Source organism: Equus quagga, chromosome 15 (assembly GCF_021613505.1).
Source record: "Equus quagga isolate Etosha38 chromosome 15, UCLA_HA_Equagga_1.0, whole genome shotgun sequence".
Lineage (NCBI taxonomy): Eukaryota > Metazoa > Chordata > Mammalia > Perissodactyla > Equidae > Equus > Equus quagga.
In genome coordinates, this window is record NC_060281.1 from 91,768,292 (window position 1) to 91,794,451 (window position 26,160).

A 26,160-nucleotide genomic window follows, 5' to 3' on the forward strand; every position below is an offset into this window, starting at 1 on the left:
TGAGATCAAGGGATGAGATGTGTCTGGCCTCAGTGACCATGGCAGGCTGAGGAGAGCTGGGCCAGCATTTCTATGTCTACTCAATAGTTAATTTAAAAATTAATAAAGACAGGTAGATAACAAACAGGTAGATGGATGGGTGACATCCTGACTATCCTCCTCCTTCCTCTGCCATGCAGAAGTTCAGAGTCAAGTGTGGGCTTACCTTGAGCCACATAGAACCCTAGAAGCTGCACTCCTGGGTTCCAACTATACCCTGTATCTTCTGATTAGCATTTTCCTGGGTGGGAGGGACAGCTGGGTGTACCCAGGGAGGCCAGTGGGTGGGGAGAAGGAGGAAAGGCCAGCCCTCTCTGCCTCCGTACGATGGCCTCAATGGCTCAGATGCTGTTTTGCTCCTGTCTTCTAGAACTCCTGGTGTCGCAGGATGCCCCATTGATGGGGGAGGCGCTGCTCTTTGGCTGGGCATTGAGCAGTGCTGAGGGCTGTGATAGGGCCTGGGCCAAGTGCTGGGGAAGCTCCTGCTTTTTGCAAATAAGTGACTCCTGGTTTTTGCTCAATTTCCTATTGAGGGGGTGTATTTTCTTATTGATTTGGAGTGCTTTTTATATATTAAAGATACTAATCTTTTTCTCATCAAATGTTGCAAATATTTTTTTTCCAGTTTGTTGTTTGCTTGTAAATTGCACCTTTTATTGTTTTTTTTCCGGCATACAGAAGTTTTGAATTCTTGTGTTGTCAAATTTTTTGATGTTTTCAAATGTTTGTGATTTTGTTCATTATGCTTAGACAACCTTTCTAAGACTGGGAAAATATTCATCCACTCATTCTGCACACATGGATTGAGTTGCTACAGTGTGCTGGGCACTGGACATGGGAGAGGCCTGCTCTGGTGGAACCTGTATTCTAGAAGGGAGGCCGATGAGAAACGTGTCAGCACATGGATGAGAAGCGTATTTGCCTTGTTTTCTTCTAGTGGTGTCAGTGTTTTGCGTGGTGCATCTAACTGGCTTCATCCAGCTTTTATGGGGGTCTGACTTGGAAGCCTCCCTCTGGAAGTTGGATGGCTCTCTCTACTGAGGCAGCTGCCATTCATGTTCTTCAATATAGTCGTGTAGTTTTCTTACGGCTGACTTGATTTTTAGTCCTTAATGTTTCCGGTTGCCATTTTAAGCAGGATCTTTTTGTTGGTCATTGTGTTTCCTAATTGTACATTTCTGGTTTATAGGAACCATGTTGAATGTTGCATGTTTATTTTGATTCTAGCTACTTCACCGAATTCCCGTTATTTCTGATAGTTTCTGTTTTGTTTTGTTTTGAGTAGACGATCATGTTGCCCACAGTCAGTGGTAATTTGGTCTTCTCATTTGTTGGCAGTTATTCTTCTGCTTTCTGACTCTTTCTGGCCTTGGGCCCTGGGGATTATGTCATGTTGGAGCACCGCTGGCAGGTCTTTGTCTTCTGCCTGACTTTCACACAACTCTGGCTGCAGTTTAGAGTCAATAGTCTTTGTCCTGCTAGAAAATAACCCCCTACCCCTCACATGTTTGGTGTTTGATCAGGATGGGTCAGCTCGGGCCCTGGGGCTCCATGTCTGCACCCTAGAGGCTCCTCAGTGGCTTCCTGCTCAAGACTGCTGGTCTTTAAAAAAGCACAGGCCTCATGTTCCTGGCGATTAGCGCTAATAAATGGGGAGTGGTTTTGATCTGTGTTCAGGTTTTGCAACACATCCCAAAGGCAGTTTGGGGTGTTTCTGCCCCCACACCTGTCTGTGTCAGCTCAGAGCGTGGCAGCTGTGTGTGTTGAGGCAGGCAGGAGCCACTGCGTGCCTTAGCTCTTGCGGGGTCAGAGCCCAATGTGGCACCGGGCAGCAGGTGCTTCCTGCTAGTCTAACAGGCTGCCCGCCAGATCTGCAAATCCACAGCCAGGCTGAGTGTCCCTACACTGGTTCGGTGATGGAAGAGGCTGAGACCCGAGGTGGTTCAGTGGGTTTGTTCTAGAGCAGAAGGAAGGCAGCTTCACAAAAAGCGATGGCTTCCAAAGAGGGGATTCTAAAACAGCTGTCAGGGTGCAGGGGGTGTGCTGAGAGCTGCCCGCCCTGCGGGGTGCTGTGCACATCACTCTGAATGCTCAGGGAAGTTCAGTACCTTGCCCCACCTGTCTCCTAGGGAAGGAGGGGGCTCAAAACGATGGCGTCAGCGCTGCCTGGCCAGTTGCCCCTGCCATGGCCTTGGCTCAGGCCCCCTTCCACAGAGGTAGTCCGTCCCTGGCAGCCTGCCCTCCCTGCTGAGACCCTCCAGAGCCTGGCACTGGATGAGCATATGACTGGGTGGCCCGGGGCATGGTGGCTTGGCTTGGGGTGAGAGTTGACAGGAGGTGGAATCACTTAGCCTCACCTTGGTGGTTTGCCAGCCCTTAGGCTCATCCCGGCTTCCAGCTGTGTAAATGAGGAAACTGAAGTGCAGAGGTTCAGCACCTTTCTGAAAGCCCCTTGGCTGGTGGCCTGCCATGCTGTGATTGCACACAGGTCACCGTGTGCCCTGGCAGACACCTTGAGGCCATGGGGGCCCCACACCACCCCTTTTCTTTGGACTGCCCCACGTGTCTTTTCCCTCAGCTACCTACCCCTCAGTCCTGAGGACCGGGTGTAATGAGTGTTGTCACAGTCCTCTCAGTGCACCTTCCTCCTCGCTCCTTCCTGTGCTCAGGACTCCTTGCTCCGGTTGAAGGACCACCGGCAGTGTTTTGAGTGCTCTGATGTGGCTCTTAACGAGGCGGTCCAGCAGATGGTCAATGCGAGTGATGCTGCCGCCAAGGAGGAGTGGGTGGCCACAGTGACCCAGCTGCTGCTGGGCATTGAGCAGGCACTCTCAGCAGATAGCAGTGGCAGCATTTTGAAGGAATCATCTTCCGGCACTGGCCTCATCCGGCTCACCAGCAACCTCATCCAGGTGACGCTAAGCCCCTTCCTGCCCTGCCCCAGCAGGTATGGCTCTCTGGCGGCCCCCTTCCTCATAGTTCACCAGCTTTCATGGCGAGTTAGGCACCCCAAGGGGGTGCATTGGCTTCTCTTGCAGGAGGAGGTGGGTGCCTTGGGGTGGGTGGTTGTGCACTGGCTGCAAACCTTCCTGGGGCTGGTAATGTCTGGGGCTTAGAGCCTGTAGCACTGGGCACCACAGGGTTCTTCAGACCACCCATCTCAGAGGGGAGGAAGTAGGCTCAGAGCAGGAGACCCTGGCCTGTGTGTCATGAGCCAGAGGCAGAGCTGGGGCTGGAACCCAGGCCCCTGTCTCCCACCAGGGCTCTCCACCACCCCTGTTGTCTTGGCCCTTGTAGCTGAGGGGTGGTCACAGCACCCTGCACTGTCCAGGCAGCCTTCGTGGCAGGGAACCTTCCTCTGAGCCACCCTCAGCTCTTTCCTGCCAACTCCCATGGGCTGTCAGCAGGTCCTGCCAAATCCTTGTCCTTAACATCCTTATCCTTTGTTCCTTCCTTCCTTCGCCGCTCTGCCTTAGCCCAGGCCACTGCCATCTCTTGCCTGAACTGTGGCAGCATGCTTCCCGCTGTCCTCTCTGCCCCCTCTACCCTTCCAGTCCAGCCACCACCCTGCCATGGAGTCACTTTTCCAAAATGGAGACATAAATGTGCTCCTCCCACTTTTTAACCCTTCACATTTCCTCCAGAGTACCTGTCACCCAGGGCACACTGATCCACTGGCCTCCCTCTCCACCGTCATCTTCCACTTCCTTGGCCACCTCTCAGGCCTCTGTGACCTCTGCCTGCACTCTTGTCCTCTGCCCCCATTCCCTGGCTTCTCTTGGGGTCAGGCACACCACAGCCATTCACCTGGAAACCTTCTCTCAAGGTCTCTCTTCACTCTGTCCCCCGCCCTCCTCTGCGACCTTATTACGGCCCTCATTTGCTTTCATGCAGCAGCCATACTGATCCTTAGCTCTCCTATGGCTTGTCTCTAGTTCTCTTTCCCCTAGGCTGTCCACTCCCCCATGCCCCGTTTACCTCTGTCACCCTCACATCTGGCACAGGGCCCAACCCACAGTGGATGTCGAGGGCATCAGGAACTGCATGTGGCCTCCGGCATCAGAACTGGCTCCTCTGATGCTTGGGCATACTTCTTGTGAGGCTCTGTGACACTCTGGTTGATGACATGCTGGGATGCTGCTAGGTCAGTGTTCCCACATCAAAGCAGTGGGGATGGGCAGGCACCATGTCCCCTGCCCCCAGCCCTGGTCTGCCCTGAGGACTCCTCCCTAGCTGGGAGAAGAGCTAGCCCTCCTGTGACATTCTCTATTTCCCCAGGTCATTGACTGTAGCATGGCTGTGCAGGAGGAGCCCAAAGAGCCACACGTCTCCTCGGTGCTGCCCTGGATCATCCTGCACCGGATCATCTGGCAGGAGGAGGGCACCTTCCACTCCCTATGTCACCAGCAACAGCTCCAGAACCCGGCGGATGAAGGTGGTGGGAAGTGGGTCCAGGTGGAGGCGGGCTTTGACCTATGTGTCCTTGCCTCTGGGCCCTGTGGCCCTACGGCCCTGTCCAGGTGCCATGAGTGGACTTGGGGCTCAGTCGACAGGATTTTTCATGGCACTTGGATGGAGGCATAAGTTTCCCCTGTATCCTCCCTCAGGGAGCTCACTGTGCAGTGGGGTCAGGAGGCAGTAGGCATTTGAAGTGTTTCACGTCTGGTGCTAGTGGCAACACAGAGGAAATGACAGTGTGGTGAGTGCTTACAAGGAGGGCCAACACTGCTCTAAGAGGCCTCATGCCTGCTAACTCCTTTAACCCCCACGACAGCCCTTGTACTTAACTTCTGTACCCCACAGCCCCTCCTGGGTGTGGGCCACTGAGGCCAGGGGTTGTGGGCAGCTGGAGGGCAGCATGGAGCAAGCGCAGGTTCTGAATCCCAACAGTCACCTCTTGGCCGTGTGACCTCGGCCAAGTCATGTAACCTCTTATCCTCTATTCCCCATGTCCAAGCTGGGAATAAAAGTACCTTACTCAGAGGGTTGTTCTGAGGACAAAATGACATAATAAAGCCATCACTTGCCGTAGCAAATCAGTGCTGGCACATGGGGCTGCTGAGTGATGAGGAGTCGCTGTAAGTGGAGAAGCCGGAGAGGGCCAGCGCATGACCCCTCATGGAGATGGCACTTGAGCCAGGTCAACGCAGTGGTAGGAAATGTGGTTAATTAAGTAAATTACGTAACAACAGCAGCTAAAAGACGTTGAAGCAAAGATTGCCTATAATTCTACCAAATGGATTTTTTCCCCTTTGGTTTTTTGCAGTTTCTGTCTAAACTTGGCCGTATGCATATGCTTTTTATGTAGCTGTAATTATAATGCACATGTTTATGTATTCATTCAACTAACTTAAATTTATTGGGGGTTTTTCATCAGTAATTTGAAAAATCAGAAGAGTGGAGAGGGAAGGAACTCATCCCTATTCCAGTAACCACAGAGTTAATGTGTGATTTGTTTCCTTTCATTCATTCTTTCTGCTCAGTTCATTTACTCGCCTGGTATCTATCAGCTGCTCACTGCATGTCAGGCCTCTGTGACTCTGGCCCTGACAGGTTTGTGGTGGGAGGAGACAGACAGGAACTCCAACAGCGCCAAGCCAGTGTGGCCTTCTGGGAGGCCTCATGCACTGGCATGGGGGCAGGGTTTGGGCTGAGGCCTGATGGGCGAGCATGGGCAGAGGAGGACACTGGGAACATGCGGCAGTATGAGCAGGGACACAAGAGAGCCATGGGTTGGACGTAGGAAGGAGCCAGACTGAGAAGAGCTTTTATACCTTGTTTTATGAAGCTGTTTCCATTTTGCTCCATAGTGTTTGTCGTGCTGGTGGACCCTGCTTTGCTGAACCCTCTGGATGGCTGCGTTACTTCTCTCTTACAGGCCAAACTTTAGTGAACACCTCATGCATCCCTATTTGCTTCTGCTGAATTGATTTTTTTGGATAAATTTCTAGGATGAATATCTTTAGAGCTCTTAACAAATAGAACCTCTCTGTTTCCCAGAAGGGTTTTAGTGGTGAAAAAAAATCAGGGTTTACAACTATAAATGTTTATTATTTTTGTTATAAAAATAATCCAAAAAGGCTTCTAGAGGGTCTCTTTTCCCCCTAATTAATTATGCAAACAATATAGTTCTTTATAAAAACTGCCAGTAAGCAAACAAGGAATGGGGAATAGTCAGATGCCATAAACTTTGAAAATGTAGGCCAAGGAAAGAAATTAGAGATTCTGGTGGCTGGCAGCAGGTGTGGCTCCTATCCCCTCCTCTAGCCTCAGTAGGAGAACTGAGGGAAGATGGTAAATTGACAAACTCCTGGGAAATAGTAATATCCTCTCGTTTGTAGAGTAGGCTGGTGGGGAAGGCCCTCCGTATTGCCCTGGGCTTTGGCAGAGGCAGGAAAGACTCCTGGGTCCAGCCATCTTCCAGTGACCGGACTGTGTGGATGGAGGTGGCCCAGGGATAAAGCACACTTCTGGCCAGGTGGTGAGGGGCCTGGCAGAGGACATTGTCACATATTGAGGTCTCTGGAACCAGACTGAGGCTGTTTATTAGGGATCACTGCCTGTGAAAGGAAGCAGGAGGAAGCACAGTGAGGGCAGAGGGGGAAGTTGAACTGTGATGCAGGCCTGACAATGCCTCGGGTAACCTGGCAGGGAGCCCTGGAGTGAGAGTTGCCCATTCAAATTGCTGCGCCATGTTAGACAGAAGTAGCCAGGCCTTTCCACTCCTATCTCACTCAGTCACTCGATGTGGGCTTCCACAGGGAGTGTGTGACCTTGGGTAAGGTGAGTCTCTGCAGCTGCAGCAGACCCTGCAGGAGCCGACAGCTGGGGGCTGTCTGCTGACTGCACTCCTCTCCCTGGGCAGCAAGTCCTACTTCAGAGGGGACCTCAGAAGAGAGAACAAAGCCTGGGTCCTCCAGCAAGAGCTATACACAGCCCTTGCCAGGCAATCTCCCTTCTACCTCTGCAGACACAGGCTACAGAAAAGTGGATTGAGAGCAATACCTGCTTTAAAATTATGGCTTTAAGGAAAGGGAAAATTCATTTTATATTATGTGGGAAAGTGCCACAGCAAATTCATTCATGATGTATTAGAGCACGTACATAGTCTGGAGGAACTGCCCTAGCTGACCATGAGCAGTGTAGAAAGGAATGACATGGCCAAGTATGCTCACATTTTGTAGCCTGCCCTACCCCGAGAGGGGACAACAGGGAAAGAAGGGAGATAGCACGTGAAAAACAGATGAACTCAGTCTGGAAGAAGACATACACCAAGGAACAGGAGCAGAGGCCCTCTAAATCTCTGCGCAAGGAGATTGTTTTTTTTTTTTAAAGATTGGCACATGAGCTGGCAAGTGTTGGCGATCTTTTTTTCCCCCCTTCTTCTTTTCCCCAAAGCCCCCTAGCACATAGTTGTATATTCTAGTTGTGAGTGCCTCTGATTGTGGCATGTGGGATGCCGCCTCAGCATGGCCTGATGAGCAGTGCCATGTCTGCACCTAGGATCCAAACCAGCGAAACCCTGGGCCACAAAAGCGGAGTGCACGAACTTAACCACTCGGCCCGGGGCAGCCCCAAGGAGATAATTTATTTAAAAATTTGAGCTGATAAACAGAATGAAATGAAAAGGAAAAATGCAGAACTAAAGGGAAACACTGCAAACCAAGTCTCACTGTTATAAACTAATAAAACCAAAACAGCAAGGAGTAGAGTGAATGTGACTGAAACTGAAATGAGTGGATGTGATTAAGAGCCAAAAGCATCAGAGAGAAGATGACAGATGCAGAAAACAAAGATCATGCCGTGTAAGGATAAGCAGTGCCCCTGATGGAGGGACTCCAAAAATGAGAAAGGAGAAGCAACCAACCAGTCTCCAATACAGGGAAATTTCTCCCAATTGTAATAAAACTGAATCTGCCCATTCAGTGTACAGTATATGCCAAGAAAGACGGATACACAACAACCTATATCAAGATACATCCTGGTTAAGGATCTACTTTAAGAATAAAGATTTTTTAGGTTTCTAAACTGAAAAAGCATTTTATCCTCATGGGACGGAAAAGTGAGACTCATTTCAGATTTCTTCAGTGCTGTCGCAGTAGTGTCTGTATGTCTGCACAGTTCCCAAGGAAAGAGAGTATGGCTTAAGACATCTCGCCAAGTTGTTTGTAATTGCAGCGGTAAGAGACACTTATAAACAGCCATTCTACCTCCTATGAGTGCTTCTTAAAAACACCCCTGGAGGATGAGGTCAGTAAACCACATGAGTCAGAATGAAATTCCTGAGGAACAGAAGAGCCATGGGAAAGAACTTGTGATAAGCACCAAATCCACTTAAAACTGGAATTGAGAGACGGCAACTGGGCTAGTCATGGTTGCAGAACAGGGTGTAAATGTTATAAACCTTTAAGTGCTACAAATAATATGCACAACAGAACTGGGAAATGGGGGAAGAAGGAAGTGTTAAAAAGCTGTCACCCATCTTGTATGATAGTTGTTTGATGCTGTTGAAAGTGGAAACTAACTTAACAGACCTTAAAAAACTGGCATGGCTTGAACTTAATGATTTTATGACATTTTTTAACCATTGCTTTTCATACCTCTTTGCCTGGGACTGACTGATAGTGAAAAGTATGAAACCAGTTTCATGAAAGAATCCTTAACTTTCTCAGGTGTGGTCCCCTCTAGTATTTTCTATTCTAATGGATTCTATCCTAATTCTCAAAAATTTTAGTATGAATTACAACCACTAATGGGTTATGACCCAGAGTTTCAAAAGCACCGGGGGATCTTTAAAGAAACTTTAATAGTTCTAGTGTTGAACAAACATTTAACTGAAATTTTATAGTTCTTTTTAAAAGCTCTGTAATATTCAAGTAGACCTAAATATAAGAATTTTTAATTCAAGAATGGTGAATGTAGTGTGGCTTCCATTGTTCTGAGTTATTTCTCTCTCCTTCACAATGTCTCATGTATGCACAGAAAGATGCTTCCAGTGATGTTCCCTGAATGTTACTGGGGCTGGCAGTTGGTGGATGAAGCATTCCTTCTTCATACTTTCCTGTATGATTTGAATTGCTTTTTGATAAGCATGTGTTACTTTAGTAAAACCAGTCAAGTCATTACTTATTTAAAAAGATAAAAAAGGAAAGAAAGAACAATCTGTGGCCACCCTGGTGAAAACAGAAAAGCCCAGAAGAGGGCCTGAGCCCCACAGCTCCCACACGTCCCTGCACTGACTCTGTGTCTGTCGGTCTGGTCTTTCCCCAGCGATGGCCGAGACGCCCATGCTCCCGTCCTCCCTCATGCTGCTCAACACAGCCCATGAATACTTGGGCAGGAGGTCCTGGTGCTGCAATTCAGATGGCGCTCTGCTGCGATTCTACGTAAGTGCTGCTGGGGCTCGCCTGGCCTTCGCTTGTGCTCTGGGGATTGGTGTTGAACCACAGGTGGATTTCAATCCACTAGTCGTTACTGAGTCTGTCACATGTCGGGCACAGGGCCAGGCCCTTGATAGTAGTTTGAGAAGTAATAATTATGTTCACTATCGCCTTCTGCTGTGTCTGTTTCCTGAGTACCACTCATCATACCAGGCTGTAGGTGCTCAGTGAATAGCTGTTGCATTCATTCAGTCAGTAAATACTGAGTGAGCGCAAACAGGCTTCCTGTCACTTGCCAGCTGTGATTGACTGAGCTTACTGGGGATAAGCAGTGTGATCCCAGTCGTCAAATCTGTCTGTTGAGTGTGAGGCCAGGCAGCACATAGATGAGTTACAGAGCATGGGAGGGGCACCCAGCTCACTCTGTCAAGTCTATTAGTAAATGTTTTAGTGACATATAGACACATCTGTCTATTTACATGTTAACTCTGGCTGCTTTTGCAATACAGTGGCAGAGTTGAGTAGCTCTGATAGAGTCCATATGGTCTGCGAAGCCTAAAATATTTACTATTTGGCCCTTTAAGAAAAGATTTGCCGAGCCCTGCTCTATACATTTTCAGTGAACATACCCGCCCTACAACTGCAGCCTCCCTCCCCAGGCCTCCTGATCTTCGTCATCTGCCCTGTGCTTTCCCCATGGCTCTCATCACCTTCTAGCATGCCTTAGAATGTATTATGTTTATTGTGTGTCTCTTCTCCATTGAAATGTAACTTCCACGAAGGAGAGATTTTTGTTAGTTTTATTCACTGCTGGACCTAGCACAACATATAGCACATAGTAAGTGCTAAATATGTATGGGCTGAATGAATGAACAAGACTGAGAATATGTATAGAGCTCATGTATGTGTAGGCCGTGATAGTGTGCACAGCACTTGTGCTGAGGGCCTGGAGACTTGGCCAGGAGACCTGTCTAGCTGGCTCAGGGCCTGAGCTGATTAGTGCCCAAGGTGGGCTCCAACCCCAGCTGTCAGTGCCTAAGTGTGTGCCCCATCCATGAGCCCCGAGGGCCTCCGGGGTGCTCACCCCATGTCAGCTCTGCTCTCCAGGACCAATTTTGGAAGAATTGTGCCAGGCTGAGTCTGTAATGCTGCCCAGGAATTGGCAACTCCCTTCTGCCACCTTCCCTCTCCCAGTTAGGGCTGAGACACTGTTTATGTCCACAGGGTCCCCTCCACAAGGCAATCACCCTTATGCTGAGTGGGGACAAGTTGAGAATAAGTTAGTACCTTTGCAAGCTGGTGTCAGGCGGGAGTGGCTCTGAGAGGGAAGGGCAGGCTGAAGAGACGAAGGTGGGATGGTCCCACTCCTGATTTTTCTTAGTCTGTGTCTTTTTTCGTTGAGCATGAATTCTAGCTGCCAGGATCTGCCAAGTGAATTTGAGGGAGTAGAAGTGATAGGAGTACTGCTACATTTCATTTTATAGCTCCTAATTTTCCTGCCCAGGATCCTCTGACTCCTGCAGCAACTTCATCTTTGTGTGAAGTTGACAAAGACCCTGCTTATTAACTGTGTCCTCTCTTTGCACAGTGCCTGGTCACCCCCATGCCCTCCACCTGCCACACTGTCTCCCAGGGCCTGCATGTCTGGCTCGTCCTTTCCTTCTTGCCATGCAGGTCTCAGCTGAGAAGGCACCTTCTCAAAGAGGTCTTCCCTGGCCTTATCACTCTCTGTCCCATCTACTACTGTACAGCTTGCTATTTGTTTCTGTCATGTGCGCCTCCCCCAGCAGATGGCATCCCTGAAACCAGGGACCTTTTCTGTCTTGCCATCTAACATCTAAGGATCCCTGGTGCCCTGAGCAGTGCGTGATGTAGATTACTGCTCAGTTATGTTTCTTGAATAGATGAACTTAAAGACATTCATTCATTTATCCGGAAGTGCTTGCTGAGCACTCATCATTCTGGGTGCTGTGGGGGTTATGAAGGTGAGTACTTTATTGTTGCCTCTTCTCATTGCCCAGGCTCATGGTCTGCAGGTGAAGGAAGGATTGTGTCTTGAGAGTGCTTTGTGGTTCACATAAGGGAGACCTTTTGTGTGGATTGTTTTCTTTTCTTGGATGGATTGGAAATGTTTTCTGAGGGAGAAATCCTCTTGGATCTCATCTTTTCTTGAGTTGATGTTTCTTTTCATATATTGTGTTTGGGTTGATGAGTTCTTATCCATTCATCCACACTCAGCTCAATGGCCCCTCTCCTGTGGAGCCTTCACTAACTTCTGGACAGTCGTCTTACGCTATGTCCCATGTACCACCACCCAGATTGTGTACAAGTTAACCATCTGCTGTATTTGCTGCAAACCTGTCTCCTAATAGAAATAAGTAACGGGAAAGACAGCACGCTCATTACCCTCACTCTCTTGAAGTTGGTGTGTATCTTTTCATCCATGTTTTTCTATCTATTACGTATTGTGTATCAGTAAACAGTACATAGTCGCATGTGTTTTTAAGTTTTGTATACAAAATAGCTTATTAGGGGCCTGCCGGGTGGCATAGTGGTTAAGTTTGCTTCGGTGGCCTGGGGTTTGCTAATTCGGATCCTGGGCAATCTTCCTCACCAAAAAACCTACCTTTGAAAAAAATGTCACTTAGGGGCCAGCCCAGTGATGTAGCGGTTGAGTTTGTGCTCTCCACTTCGTGGCCAGGGGTTCGCCAGACCTACACACTGCTTATTGAGCCATGCTGTGGCAGCATCCCAAATATAAAACAGAGGAAGAGGGCACGGATGTTAGCTCAGCACCAGTCTTCCTCACCAAAAACAAAACAAAACAAAAAACCCCACAAAGTTTTAAATTTTGGTGTACTCACACAATAGGATCCTACAGAGCAATGAAAATAAATGAACCAGATTTACTTGTATCAGTGTGAATGTATCTTAGTGAACTGAGATGAATAAAAGCAAGCTGCATAAAAAAAGAAAATCTTACTATAACAATTTGAGATTTTTTTTTTTTTTGAGGAAGATTAGCCCTGAGCTAACATCCACCACCAACCCTCCTCATAAAAAAAGAAAAAAAAAAGAAAAAAGAATCCACACTAGAGAAACTGTCACATGTACACATAAAACAACTTCTGGTAGATGTTAACCATGATACAGTTTATAACAAAAACTGGATAAACAATCTTAATGCCATCATTAGGAGAATAGATAAAAAAAATTTATGGTAACAAATATTTACAGCTGAAGTGATATGATATCTAGGATTTACTTCAAAATAACATGGGATGGATGGGGAAAGGTTAGATGGGGGAATGGCTGTGCCAATCTTCTTTACTTTATGTGGGATGCCGCCACAGCATGGCTTGACGAGCTGCACTAGGTGTGCGCCCAGGATCTGAACCTGCAAACTCAGGGCCACAGAAGCAGAGGGCGAACTTAACCACTGCACCACCCCGCCGGCCCTCTAGTGTGGATTCTTATGAAAGGAATTACTAGGTTGCAGGATTTGCACATTTTCAACTTTAAAAACTACTTTCGAATTGTTCTCCAAAATAATTTTATACTTTTCATGGCAGTGTGGGAATTCCCGCACGTCTCTGTCAGCTCTAGGTACTACAGGCCTAAGTGTTGATACCTATCTGAGAGGCTGAAGTGATATTTCATTGTTCTTAAGTCTTCTTTTTAATAGTTTATGATTATTAGTGAGATTGAGTATCTTTTTGTGTTTACTGGCCCTTTGGGTTTCCTCTTTGGTAATTTGCTTGTTCATATAATTTTCCCATTTTTCTGTTGTGGTGTTTTTCTTTTTCCTGTTGACTTGTAGAGTTCTTTATGTGCTCTGAATTCCAGTCTTTTGTCTGATATATATGTTTCACCAGTTTTACGTGTATGTGTGTGTGTGTGTATTTAGTTCTGTCTCTATGCAATTTTATGTGGCATATCTTTTAGCTTTATATATAGTGTTTGTTTTACAAAATTTTAAATTTTAATGTCAAATTTATCAGTCCTTTCCTTTATGATTTCTGGAGGGTTTGTTGTTGTTGTTGCTTTATTTAAGAACTCCTTTCCTCACACAAGATTATAAAGATATTCTCTATGTTAATCTAAAACTTCACTTTTATTTTTCACATCTGGTCTTTATTCCACCTGGATTTTATTTTTGTTTATAAGATAAGGTAGCGATCTGTTTTACATTCCATGTGGATGACCAGTTGGTTCCTTTTCTTGAAGAGTCTGTCCTCTGCATTGGTTTGTAAGGTCCCTCCATTCTCTGTCCTTGTGTGTGATTGTTTGTAGTTGGGCTCTCTTCTTTCTGTTGGTTTAGTGTCTTTTCCTGTGCCAATACTGTATTGTCTTTGAGACATCTTGGTACCTGCTAGGATTGATCTGCTCACCAACTATTCGTCACATTCTCTTGGCTATTCCTGGCCCTTTCTTCTTCCAGAACGTTGAAGATCAGTCTGTAAAGTTTTGTGACCACCCCGTCCCCACGGAATTTGATTGGAATAGCATTGACCTCGTGGATTAATTTGGGGGAGAGTTGCCATGTTTGTGTGATTCTTTCCAGTTGTGAACATAGTATCTCTCTGTATATTTAGGTCTTATACTTTCGTATCCCTTAACACAGTTTTATAATTTTTTCCTTAAAACTCTTCTGTTTATTTTGTTAGATTTATACCCAGGTATCATTTTTTTATTACTATTGTAAATATTTAAAAATTAAATTTTCTACTTTGTGTTAGCAAGCCTATAGGGACACTTTAAAAAAAAGTTTCTCTTATGCACAGCTCCCTTGCTGTTGCTTTTATTAATTCTAGTAGATTGTAGATTTCTCTGATTTTTCTATGTAGACATTCGTTGTCCATGAATAACTGTTTTTTCCCCTCCTTTTCCATCCTTATAGCTCTTTTTTTTTCTCTTATGCTCTTGGCCAGGGGTCAGGAAAAGTTTTTCTGTAAAGAGACGGGTAGTAAGTCTTTTAGGCTTTGTAGGCCATAGGGTCCCTGTCGCGACTACTCAGCGCTCCCATTGTAAAATGCACAAAAGCTGCCACAGACTATATGTGAAGCAACATGGAAAAACTTATGGATGCTGAAATAAGAGTTTCATACAATTTTATTGTGTTACAAAGTAGTATTATTCTTTTGATTTTTCTCAATCATTTAAAAATGTCAAAAATAAATAAATAAAATAAAATTGTCAGTGCCATTCTTATCTCCTGGGCTGTATAGAAACAGGCGATGGCCCGAACTGCCCCATCGGCCGTCATTTGTCACCCTGGTCTAGAGCTCGCTCGCTCTCTTTTTTTTTTGAGTAAATTTTAAACTGTTGACTCTTTCTTTGCTGATTTTCTCTTCTTAAGTCAATTATATTTTTGGAATAGTGCCCACATAAGCATAAAGTTGTTCACGGTGTTTGCTTGTGATTTAAAAAGTCCCTGTGGTACCTCTAGTTATGCCCGCTTTTGCATTGCTAAAGTTATTTATTTGTGCTTCCTCTCTCCTTTTTTAAAAAAGAACAATCTTTACTGAGGTTTATCTAAATTAGTTTTTTCAAACTATCAGGTTTTGGTTTATTGATCTATTTTTTCTTTGCTTTCTAGTTCGTTAATTGCCACTTTAAATATTATTTCCTTTCGATTTACTTGGTGTTTTTTCTGACTTACTGAGGTGAAAGCTTATTTCAGTGTTCACATTTCTAATACATGTGTTGAAAGTTATAAGTTTTCCCCAAGTACATTTTTAGCTGCATGCCATCACTTTTGACATTTGATATTTGCTGTCTTTATGTGATTGATTTCTAATTTTATTGAATTATGTTCAGAGGATGTAGTCTGTATTATATCTTATCTTTGGTATTTGTTGAGACTTACTTTTTATCTGGTTGTGGTAAAATTCCCGTGGATGCTTCAAAATAATGTGTATTTGCTAATAGTTGGGCATAACAGTAGCCGTTGGCTCTCACATCCATAGACATCAAGTATTGTTCACATCCTTGTGATCCTCACTACTGTTTGTCTGAGAGAGATTCCCTCAGCCCTAATGGGTCTTAGCATCTTACATTATAACTATTTGTGTAATTAACTTCCCCTCCAATGGAATCTGAGCTTCTTAAAAGTGGGGACTATGTCGCACCATGCTTAGCATAAGGAGGTGCTCAGTAAATGGGAGCGAGTGAATGGCTAAACAAATGAGTGAAGAAGTTCCTAGATGGCATACAGTATCTTCTAGCAGCTGGTAGAAACTGATTGGGTATACTAGAAGGAAGGCAGCTTGGCAGGCCCCTGAGGATGCCAATGCCAGAGGTGGGTCCGCAACAGCTCCCGCTGTGAGTGACAGGTGCTTTCCAGGAAACAGCCCCAGCAGACATGCCTCCTCAGACTTAAAGAGCTGATAGAGTGGTGGTCTCCTTGGGGTCCCCGCTATGCCAAGCCTCTCCTCAGGCGTCTCTTCCTGCCTGCCGTAGGTGAGAGTTCTCCAGAAGGAGCTTGCTGTGTCCGCCTCTGAAGACACACACCCCTACAAGGAGGAGCTGGAGACAGCCTTGGAGCAGTGCTTCTACTGCCTGTACAGCTTTCCCAGCAAGAAGAGCAAGGCCAGGTACCTGGAGGAGCACTCGGTCCAGCAGGTGAGGACACTGCCCCTGCCCCTGCCCCAAGAGTGGGACTCGGGAAAGCAGGGGCTCTGAGCAGTCGCAGAGGATGTCATGTTGGCCAGCGTTCAGCTCTGAGGTCCCAGGTTGGACTTGCGTCAGGAGGATGAGAGAAGATGTGTCTGATCAAAGGAAAAGGGTCTTCCTTGCAAAAACCAGCTTCATAAATGTTGACTAATCATTCAAAAATGCAGCACGGCAGTTGTCAATAGGTTTTTTTCTGATTTGGATATTACAAATAATTCATTAGAGGTTTCTCATTTTTTTGTGGTTTTGGTTTTCAGAGCACTGTTGGGTATATTATCTCATGGCTCCTCAATACTGTCAGTTAGTTTCTGATCTTATAGATTCCATGCTCTGAATGTAAGCTGCTTTGGACAGGGCTCCTGCTGCAGCCCCTTCACAGAGTGTGGACCCCCGGGCCCAGAGCAAGCACTTGGTCAGTCTTTGTCGACCAAGTGACCAAGGGGGCAGCTAAGGTGTGGAGAGGGTCAGTAACCTGCCCAAAGTCCCCACTGGTGATTGATCCCACCCTCTGGTTCAGCCATGTGGACTCATAAAGTGCAGCCCTCAGTCTCTAACATTTGTTTTTATAAAGACCACGCTTCTACCAGTTCACTTTTCTGCGCTTCAGACACTTGAGTTTGAGGATTACAGTGGGCACACAGATTTTTTAAAGGATACAGGACTTGTTTTAGCCTAATATATTATAACCTTGTCTGCCTTGACACTGCATTTCTGTGGAAGAACTTTCCCTTTGTGCTTTACCCTGACTGCACTGTGATCTGCCTTCTGTCTTTTTTCAAGGTGGACCTTATATGGGAGGATGCCCTGTTTATGTTTGAGTATTTTAAGCCCAAGACCCTTCCTGAATTTGACAGTTACAAAACCAGCACTGTGTCTGCTGACTTGGCCAACCTCCTGAAGAGAATTGCCACCATTGTGCCCCGCACCGAGAGGCCAGCCCTGAGCCTAGACAGAGTCTCAGCCTACATTGAGGGGACCTCAGCTGAGGTAGGCACTGATGGGGAGGGTGATGGGGCTGCGTCCCATCCCCTTCTCCTCCAGCGCTGCTGCTTCCGTGCTTTGGCTTCTTTCTTTGCACCAAAAGCCAGGCCATGAGAATCTGTTCCCTCCTGATGTGAATGATCCTGGGTTTGCAGCATAACTGGTCACGCCAGAGTCCCTGCCTCCACTTTCCCTTATCCTTGCCCTCTCACCTGCCAGGTACCCTGCCTCCCAGAAGGGGCTGACCCCTCCCCTCCAGTGGTGAATGAGCTGTACTACCTCCTGGCTGATTACCATTTCAAAAACAAGGAGCAGTCCAAGGCCATCAAGTTCTACATGCACGACATCTGCGTCTGCCCCAACAGGTTGGTGACTGAGTGTGGGGCCAGGCTGGCTGCAGGGAGCTCAGCACACTCTTCCCTAGACCAGTTTGGGATTTCCCTGCCCATAGCACAGAGACCAGGGAGAAAGGAAGGAGGAGGTGATTTAGCATCTGCTGTTACTAGGAAAGGCAGGTTCTCTGTAAAAAGAAGACCAGCAGAGAAGGCTTCTTTCCAGAAAACCCCTGAGACGGGCATTGGAATCAAAGAAGGTAGGAGGTATCTATCTGGGTCCAGGCCTGCAGGGCAAGGAGGTGCTGCCTGGCTCCCTTCTGTTGGTTTTGTGCTGCCTCCTTTCCTGGGAAGTTGGCTGATATGTACCCTTGCTTCTTCCACTGCAGTGTCTTAAATTGTGGTGGTTTTCTTATTTTTTGGGTGAGGAGGAAGGGTAATGGAAACCACTCAAGGGAGAAGTTCTCTTTCCTTGTTCTGATGCAGTGTGTTGTTGGCAGTAGCGATTGTCACGAAGGTCTATGTAGGAGAGCTCATTGTACGTGAGGCTCATGCTTTCTTCCCACTCAGCCCTGGTGGCTTTTTCTTACAATGTAGTGATTGGCCTGCTCATCCTGAAGGGCCCTGCTAAGCTCACAAAGTCTGATTTGCTTAATTGAAAGGGAATATTTTCTCATTGCTGCCACAGCCTTAGGTCATGGTCAAAACAAGGCCACCCTCTGTGGCTGACCTGCATCTGAAGGATCCAGAGTAGCCTCTATAGGCAGCCCTCCCAGAAGTAGCAGGGGTCAGCCCACAGTGGCCGCCCTTGGACTATGGGTGAGCATGGAGCCTCCTTCACTCAGGGGAAGCTGGAGAGCTCTACCTTGTCAGGACCCACCGGGCCAAGGGGAGAGGAGCTGGGATCTGAGGGGAGAAGCCAGTTTGCACAACTCTGTAGCTGTGGGAAAGGTTCTCCCAGGTCCCCTTTTGCTCAGCCTGTGGTTTCCTCCAGGCTAGAGCTGTGTGCTGGGCCCTGGCTGTCCTCCCCAGGCTCACTGTGGATCAGTGCGGTGGAGCAGATCTGCGCTCAGGCTGGCTGGTGCTCAGTGCGCGAGACAGCGAGTAGCCGCCACCTCTGCACCGCTGCTCCACGTCTGAGAAGTGAGGGGGGTAACAACCGCCTGTCCATGGGAAGGTGGGAGCCTGGTGTGGCATCTCTCACCTGACAGCCCTCTGTCAACGACATGAGGGTCATGATGGCTCAACTGGGCCTCTCTCCAACCTGCACACCCACCTGCTCAGGTAGTATCACCCCATCAGGCCTGGCTTGCTGAGAGCCCTGCTGGAGAGGCGGGGTCTCCTCTGAGCACTGGCCTCTGGGCCTCCTCCGGTCTCACCCCAACAGGCAGGTGCCAGGGGAGACTTGGGCTCAGTCTGATCTTCTGTGCTAGGTAAAGGGGAAGTTCAGATTTTGATTTTTTTTCTTTAAATCTTCTGAGCGCACTGGCTGCAGGTGAAGCCCACAGGAGATGGCTGGGTGGATAGTAGAGTGTTCTGGCTGCAGTGTTTGTTCGTGATTCCTGCAGGAAAACAGAGTTGTGAGGACACTAGTGATAGTGTTTTTCTCTACCAGTGTTCACCATTCCTTCTGCTCTTGCTGAACTGGAAGTGGGCCAACTTGGCAGGCATTTTGTGGAGTGGCATTTGGAAGGGGGAGGCTGGGAGGGGCCCAGTACGGCTCATCCCTCTGCTGTAGAAACCACTCTGAGCCCAGCCCAGACCAGGCCTGCCCTGCAGGAGTAAGAGCCCAGTGCAGGGGAGAGAGAGAAGAGAAGAGATACTTGATTTGTTTTTAAAAAGTTAATGGCAAGTTAGGTAATATTTGGCCTTACCTAGTCCAATATAGCTTTCCTTAATTTAAATTCCAGGTTAACGTTTTTGTTTGCTTTACCACAGAGGGGGAGTAAACAAGGCAACAAGATTTTTGTGTTCTACCATTTCGTATTAATTTCCTAAAGATTTTTACAAGACTTTTAAAAGAATAAATAAAAAACAAAATAAGTAAATAAAGCCCAGTGCAGCGGCTCTGGACACGTCCTCCTTCTGAGCTCACATTGTCACCAGCCCTCAGGCCCCGCACGTCCCTGTAGGTGAGCACTCCTCAAGTGTGGGTTTTGCACTGCTCTGCTAGGACTGGGGACTCACAGCAGGACATGGCTCTTGGTGGCACACAGAGGAGCATTTTAAGTTTTCATGATGACACGTCTGTGTCCTTATCTGTGGCAGGAGATAGCAGTTTCCATTTTGGTACTCATGCAGGCACGTGGGCACGCGCTGTGACGTGGTCTCTTCCCTCAAGGCGAGGGCAAAGGGAGTTGCTGAAGGCACTCCGTGAGTTGAGAGAGGAGACTCCTCAGTGTGCAAGGAGCGCTGACCCTGGTGGAAGGGCCCTGACAGGGTTCCTGGCTGAAGGGGAGTTTGACATCTACCCCCATGCTCCCTGCCCCAGGGTGGCCTGAGCTACGGGGAAGACTCTGTAGCCCCAGATCCGTAGGCCCCTGAGGAGGAAAGGGTACGTTCAGGACCCCCCACACAAGGGGTGAAGCCTTCAGTTGTGCTGTCCTCCTGTCATTGTCAAGCCTTTAGGTCTCTCACTGTTCCTTTGTTCTCACCTTCTCTTCTTTGGGTGCCTGGAGCAGCAAAAGCACGTGTGAGCTTCACAAGGTTCCTCTGTCCTTACCCCACCTCAGGGACTGTCCAATGGTTCAGGAAGCCAGTTAGCCAGTGTTCAGGTTAGTGTAGCAGCCGGTTAAGAATTGTTGGCACGTGGAAGGTAGCATCAGTCCACATGATTGCTGCCTTTTCTGTTCTCTGTAGTGGTGCTCAGAAAATTCCAGACTGTCTCGAGTCCCCAGAAATGGTTTTGTTCTTGGTATCTCTGTGACTCTTCATTCTGTCAGAGAGACTTCTGCATTCTCATCCTAGGTTTCTTTCAGGTGATCTCAGAATGGTAGGGTCTCAGCCATCTTGTGGTCCCCTCACTCTACATCTTGCTGCTGGGATCTAAACTGGAGACGGCAGGGTCTACTCAAGGTCCCAGAGGGAGAACAGGGTAGAAGCCGGGTGGTGGCAGTCTCAGGGGCCTCGGCTGCCCTGTGCTTGTAGTCAGTGAGTGAGCTGACGGCAGGCTCTGCCAGTGTGGGGTTAGGTAAGCTGGAGTGGAGCCTCCCCGTTGTCTTGGCTGGGCCACTACTGCGATGCCTTCTGGAACACCCTTTTTCCTTTCCATCAGAGACATTCTCTGGGTAACCTCTCAAAGCAGGGGAGCAGAGTCCAGGAGCCCATCGGTGCTGCGGAGCACAGTTTGGGCTTGGGTTGGTGATGATTCTCTGAGAGCAGTTGCTGAGTGCCTGTGAGGCACTGGCTGACTTAACATGCATGTCTTGTGGTGCCCCAGCAGCTCTTCTCGTGAGGTAGGTCATCTTAGATATATTTTGTGGGTTAGGAACTGAGGCTCAGAGACACAGTTGGTCAGGTCATGGTCATGGATTAGTGAATGGCAGAACTGGGCTCTGAGCCTGGTCTGGGAGATGGGCTCCCACGGTGATGTCTGCCTTGTCCTCCAGGCTGTCATGTCTGCACCGCTGTAAGGGGAGTGGTCTGTTTATAGTGCTTTTGTCATGACCACAGGTTTGATTCCTGGGCAGGCATGGCCCTGGCCCGGGCCAGTCGCATTCAGGACAAGCTGAACTCCAATGAGCTGAAGAGTGATGGGCCCATCTGGAAGCATGCCACACCTGTCCTGAACTGCTTCCGGCGGGCCCTGGAGATTGACAGCTCTAACCTGTCCCTGTGGATTGAGTACGGCACCATGTCCTACGCCTTGCACTCCTTCGCCTCACGCCAGCTGAAGCAGTGGAGAGCTGAACTGCCCCCTGAGCTCGTGCAGCAGGTGAGGAGGGCTGCCACGGGGGGCTGCCATCCTTCTGTGTGACTGGAGCGCTCTCGGGGTCAACAAAGTCCTGTCCTGTCCATTCTTTGCTCTTGTCTTTACAACTTTGCTGGGAGCTCACAGGTGATTCTCCCCGGAGACTCAAGCCATGCTGTGGTCAGTAACAGTGTGGTCCCTGGTCTTCGGACACCCCGTCCAGTGTGGGTGAATTCAGGGCCAGGCTCTTGTGACCTGGCTGGTCAGCTATCAGTTTTAGGGCAGTTGAGAGGCAGGGGAGGGGCTTGACCACCGGAAGTAGCTGTTTCTTTCCTCTTCCCTCAGAGTTGCTGATTGAGTCCTTGTAAAATCCTTGACACTGTGTTGGGAATTGTGAAGTCCCTCTTGGTAGGGGCTTCCCCTGGTGTGGGATGCCGAGGTCTGTGTTCAGCAAGGTGCCCCTGACTCCTTGAGATGGAAGTGAAGGAGTCACACCAGCACACTTAGGCTGGTGTGGCAGTAGGACACCACAGCCCAGAACGGCGTCCCAGGAAAGCAGAATGCCGAAGGGATCTGTATCTTGTAGTGACATCTGCAGTCAAAACCCAAAACAAGATGATGGCCTTGTTAACACTGTCATGGGATTGCTAGGAGGACTAGATGAGAGAGACTAAGACTCATCACTGAGACTCTCAGCCACAGCCGTGCCGCCATTGTCCTCTGAAAGCCCCTCTGTCCTCGAGGGGGGCCTGTGTCATCATGCCCGGGGCCCTGCTGCCCCCTGCTACCCTACAGAGCAAGACACAGGCTCCCACACTCCTTGGCCTCGCGATGCCCCTGACCTCCTAGCGTTGTGCTAATAAGTAGGGAAGGTCCCAGCCCTGCAGAGAGGTAACAGCTCTGTGTCACTTCTTCTGATTATGAAAGTGAGGTGTGCTTAGTGTACAAGTTCAAATGGTGATTAAGTTTGGTTGGTTTGGGGGAGTTTAATTTTCCAAGTCTTATGATAACATGATATGACCTCCTTCACCTCTGCAACGTAAATCCACGAGGTTACTTTTGTAGAAATATGCAAGGGCTACATCCCTCTGCCAGGATTCTGTGAGTCCTTTGTGCCTTTGAAGATCGTGTTGTGGTCTTTTCCTTGGCCAGTTGTCCTCCCTTCTTTGGGAAGTTGTCAATCATGTTAATTGTGCCTGGTCCTCAGGTGTAAAGGCTTTGCCTTCATCATTTTCATCAACTTCATGAAATCCCACATCTTTCACAAGATTTGCAAAAAAAAGAGTTTTACTTTGCAGTAGATTTGTATTATATTATCAGATTAAATATGAAAATCAGTGAGAGACTGACTGAAAAACTAATGAAATCAACTGGGCAGGAATGGGCCTTCGTGAAAATGCTGGATGGAGGTGCTGCAAACTCAAACAGTGAACATTTTTGTGCTGTAATGGCTGTCGCCTCCGTGTCCTTTCCTGCTCCAACAGCTGTGAGGCCTTGGATTTTTTTTTTTTTTTTGGAGGAAGATTAGCCCTGAGCTAACTACTGCCAATCCTCCTCTTTTTGCTGAGGAGGACTGGCCTTGAGCTAACATCCATGCCCATCTTCCTCTACTCTATACATGGGACGCCTACCACAGCATGGCTTTTGCCAAGCGGTGCCACGTCCGCACCCAGGATCTGAACCAGCGAACCCCGGGCCGCCAAGAAGCGGAACATGCGAACTTAACCTCTGTGCCACCGGGCCAGCCCCTGGGGCCTGGGATTTTTCAGACATGGGGTCCTGCTGGACGTCATTGTGCTGTGGGGATACACTTTGAGAAAGCCTTGAAAAGGCTGAGATCCCCTTCTCTCTCTGCATATTTTACAGTCTCTCCACATCACCCACACTTGCAAGGGCAGGCCGGAAGCACGACCCTGGGCCCCACCTCGGGCTGCTGTTTGAGGTCTCATCCAGTGACCTCACCTTCTTCCCATGAGCTCTAGGTATCACCACCCCTGAGCCCAGAAGGGGTTGTCTCAGGGTTCCAGGCTCTTGGCACCTTGGCCCCAAGGTTTTCCTACTCTTTCTTGGCCCAGATTGTGTGAGCCCTACAGGTCAGCAAGGACGCTGGCTCCCACACCTGTCTGGGCGTCAGAACCTCTTTTGGTGGGAGAGGGAAGCTTGTTAAAAGGCCTCACCAGGGGGAAAAAAATGGGGGGAGGAGAGCCAGTGTGCCCCTTAACTGTCCTCTCCTTTAAAAAATGACTCTTAAGTTATACAAGGGACACATTCTTCTTTAAAACAATTACAACAGTGAGGATAAATCCACAATCTTTTGACTGCCCCCAAACCCCAATCTGGTTAGTCCTTTCACCCCTGCCTCAGAGGGACAGAAGGACTTGTATCTTTCCAGATATCTTTTAAAAAATACTGTTTCATGCATACATGTGTACTCCTAGAAAAAACCCCATGATTAACCGTTAGTTTCTTTCTTCTAGCCTAAATGCTGCCGTACTGTATGTGGTGTTCAGCTTCCTTTTCCACTCAGCACCATGTTATTGAGCTCTGCCCATGCCCATGCAACCCTGTGTCTCTGTGACTGACCTGTGCAGAGGCCCCTCACTTGATTCTGTTTGTGTTGCAGTGGCCCCAGGGCCAGGCAGGCCTTCCCTGCAACAAACACCAGGAACACCATTACCCTCCACAGGGGCTCAGTGAGGGGTGGGGCACCATCCTTGGTATGCTTCCTCTCACCTTCTGCCAGTGATGCCCAGTGAGGTTGAACAGAATGGAGGTTTTCCAAGAAATACATGTGATGAGAAGTCTGAGTGCCCTTTCTGCCATTAGCACTTGTGGATTTTGTTTGTAGGGCTCCTCAAGAAGAGGGAACTTGTGGCTCCCCCAGGAAGGGGCAGGGAAGGCAAGAAGTGGGTGGCAGACAAGAGGCCCATGTCGACTCCCCACACACCTCTTCTGCTTGCCTTGTTCTTCCGCTGAGTAGTTCCTGGCCTCTGCAGCTGAGCTCCATGTTGATCCGTTGGAAGCCGTTGACCTGGGTAGCTCAAGTCCTGAAACTGGGCTCCCACGCCATCTCTTGGGAGTGTCAGGGGTGGCAGGAGAGAGATGGAAATCTGCCAGGGGTGTAGCTGTCCCTGCAGGCAGGGAGGGAGGGAGGGAGGTTTCACATCATTGCCAGGGGGAAAACTGCCTCACAGGGCTGCCCTGTGCCTCCTGGGTTCTGTCCACCTCTGGGGTGGCAGTTTTCCACCCACACGTGTGTCCCGGGGACACAGCCCCTTGGTTGCTAGAGCTATGTCTGGATTTGTTGTGTCTGATTGGATGGGCTGTAGGACACCTGTTGACAGTTACCTGAGCTGCTGTGCGCTTAAGCTTCTGCCTTCAAACTCGCCGAAGGTGTCTATTGTAGGAAAACAAATGGTTTCCCCATGTTGTCAATTCTCAGGCAAGGGGAGAGGCTTTGGAGGCAGAACCTTCTAGCTGTGGCCTGAGGGAGGAACTTGACATCCCTGCTGTGGTTTTGACTGCAAATGGGCTGACCATTCCTTCTCTGCTGCAGTGTTGTGAGAGCTGACATCTTCTGAGCCACAAGGTGAATGAGGTACCATAGCGGAGGCTGCACATCCTGCTCTGAGGATGGAGAGGCAGTCTGTGGGTGTGCAGCAGAGCTTCTAGAACACAGTGGACCCTCAGTGGCCGTCCCGCCTCTTCCTGTCTGAAGCATTCTCACTGTTACACCTACCAAGGACGGGGGCAGTGGTGGTGTGTGCTTTATGTGGGGCAGGGAGGGGACTCGGTCTCTTGGTGGGAATCTGTGTGGTGTCAGTCCAGGTCGCGGCTCTTCACAGTTGCCCTCCCTTTCTCAGTAAGTGGCCATATGAGCCCCAGTGGCAGAGCTGGGTGGGCAGAGGGCTAGTGACTTGGTCAAGGCCACACGGCTGTGGAGCAGTGAGAGCAGAAGGACTCCATTTAAGCAATCACCTCTTATTTACACAGATTTGTCCCAGAATCCCATTTTGGAGGGAATGTGAAGGAGTCACTTGGTTTGTGCTGTGTTTTGGCCCTGGACTGTGATTCTTTCTACCCTATTTCACCCAGTGATGGTCTGTCAATTCCTAAGTGCTAAGTTTCTTTCCCAAGAAGTATCTGGCAGAGCAGTTGGGTAGCACTCAGCTCCTTGTGTCAGCCCCAGGGCCGTTGCTACAGATGATTCACATAAATAAGCATCTCCTGGAAGACATCCAGAGGGCCGCCTGCCTGTGTGCAGCAGGGAATAGGTACTGCTCTCACAGGCTGCCAGCAGCACCTCTGTCACAGCCTAGCGCCTGCAGCCTCTCCCTTCCTCTGTCCCCTGGGATGAGATGAGAAGAGTCCACAGTTACCCTGCTGTTGAGCTGGGGCCATGGAGAAGAGGGGCCAGAGACCTGGGACGCCTGGAGCAGCTGCCTTTGCAGCCCCACAGAGGCAGTCTTCGCTCCAGCTCCCAGCCCAGGAGCTCGGGGATGAAGGGACGTGTGTGCATCTGATAGTGGACATCCTGCATGAATAGCACCCAGAATGCTGGCCCGGAGCCCCTCAGACAGGGACTGGAAAAAGTGGTTCTCTGAGTGGAAAAGCCTCTTGGAAGCTGACCTTCTGTCCTCGCTGTCTGCACCTTTTACTGTGTGAGAGGGCGGGTGGAGACGCTGTGACAAAGTCACAGGCTCTGAGTTGGTGGGTCTTGCATGGGTCTCAAGGAGCCTCCCTTTACAAGCACCCTAGGTTCCTCTGGAAGGGTATGGAGGAGGTGAGAAGTCCTGTTGTACCCCAGAGGTGCACGTCTTTTCCAGTGCTGTGGAGCTGGGTC

At 48.8% G+C, this 26,160-nt stretch overlaps 1 protein-coding gene across 7 annotated transcripts in view; it reads left to right on the plus strand.

Annotated features, from left to right (window-relative positions):
- Positions 1–26,160, plus strand: part of CABIN1 (calcineurin binding protein 1) — a 154,337-nt gene that overhangs the window by 36,467 nt on the left and 91,710 nt on the right. For all 7 annotated transcript variants that reach the window (XR_006885209.1, XR_006885208.1, XM_046638981.1 and 4 more), the window contains exons 17-23: positions 2,709–2,951; positions 4,318–4,474; positions 9,310–9,425; positions 15,882–16,043; positions 16,875–17,081; positions 17,295–17,440; positions 21,080–21,341. Coding sequence is in view for 5 of the 7 variants with exons in the window: in XM_046638981.1 (XP_046494937.1) it covers positions 2,709–2,951; positions 4,318–4,474; positions 9,310–9,425; positions 15,882–16,043; positions 16,875–17,081; positions 17,295–17,440; positions 21,080–21,341 (1,293 nt within the window). In the remaining 2 variants the exon portion in view is untranslated. The remainder of the gene's footprint in view (positions 1–2,708; positions 2,952–4,317; positions 4,475–9,309; positions 9,426–15,881; positions 16,044–16,874; positions 17,082–17,294; positions 17,441–21,079; positions 21,342–26,160) is intronic.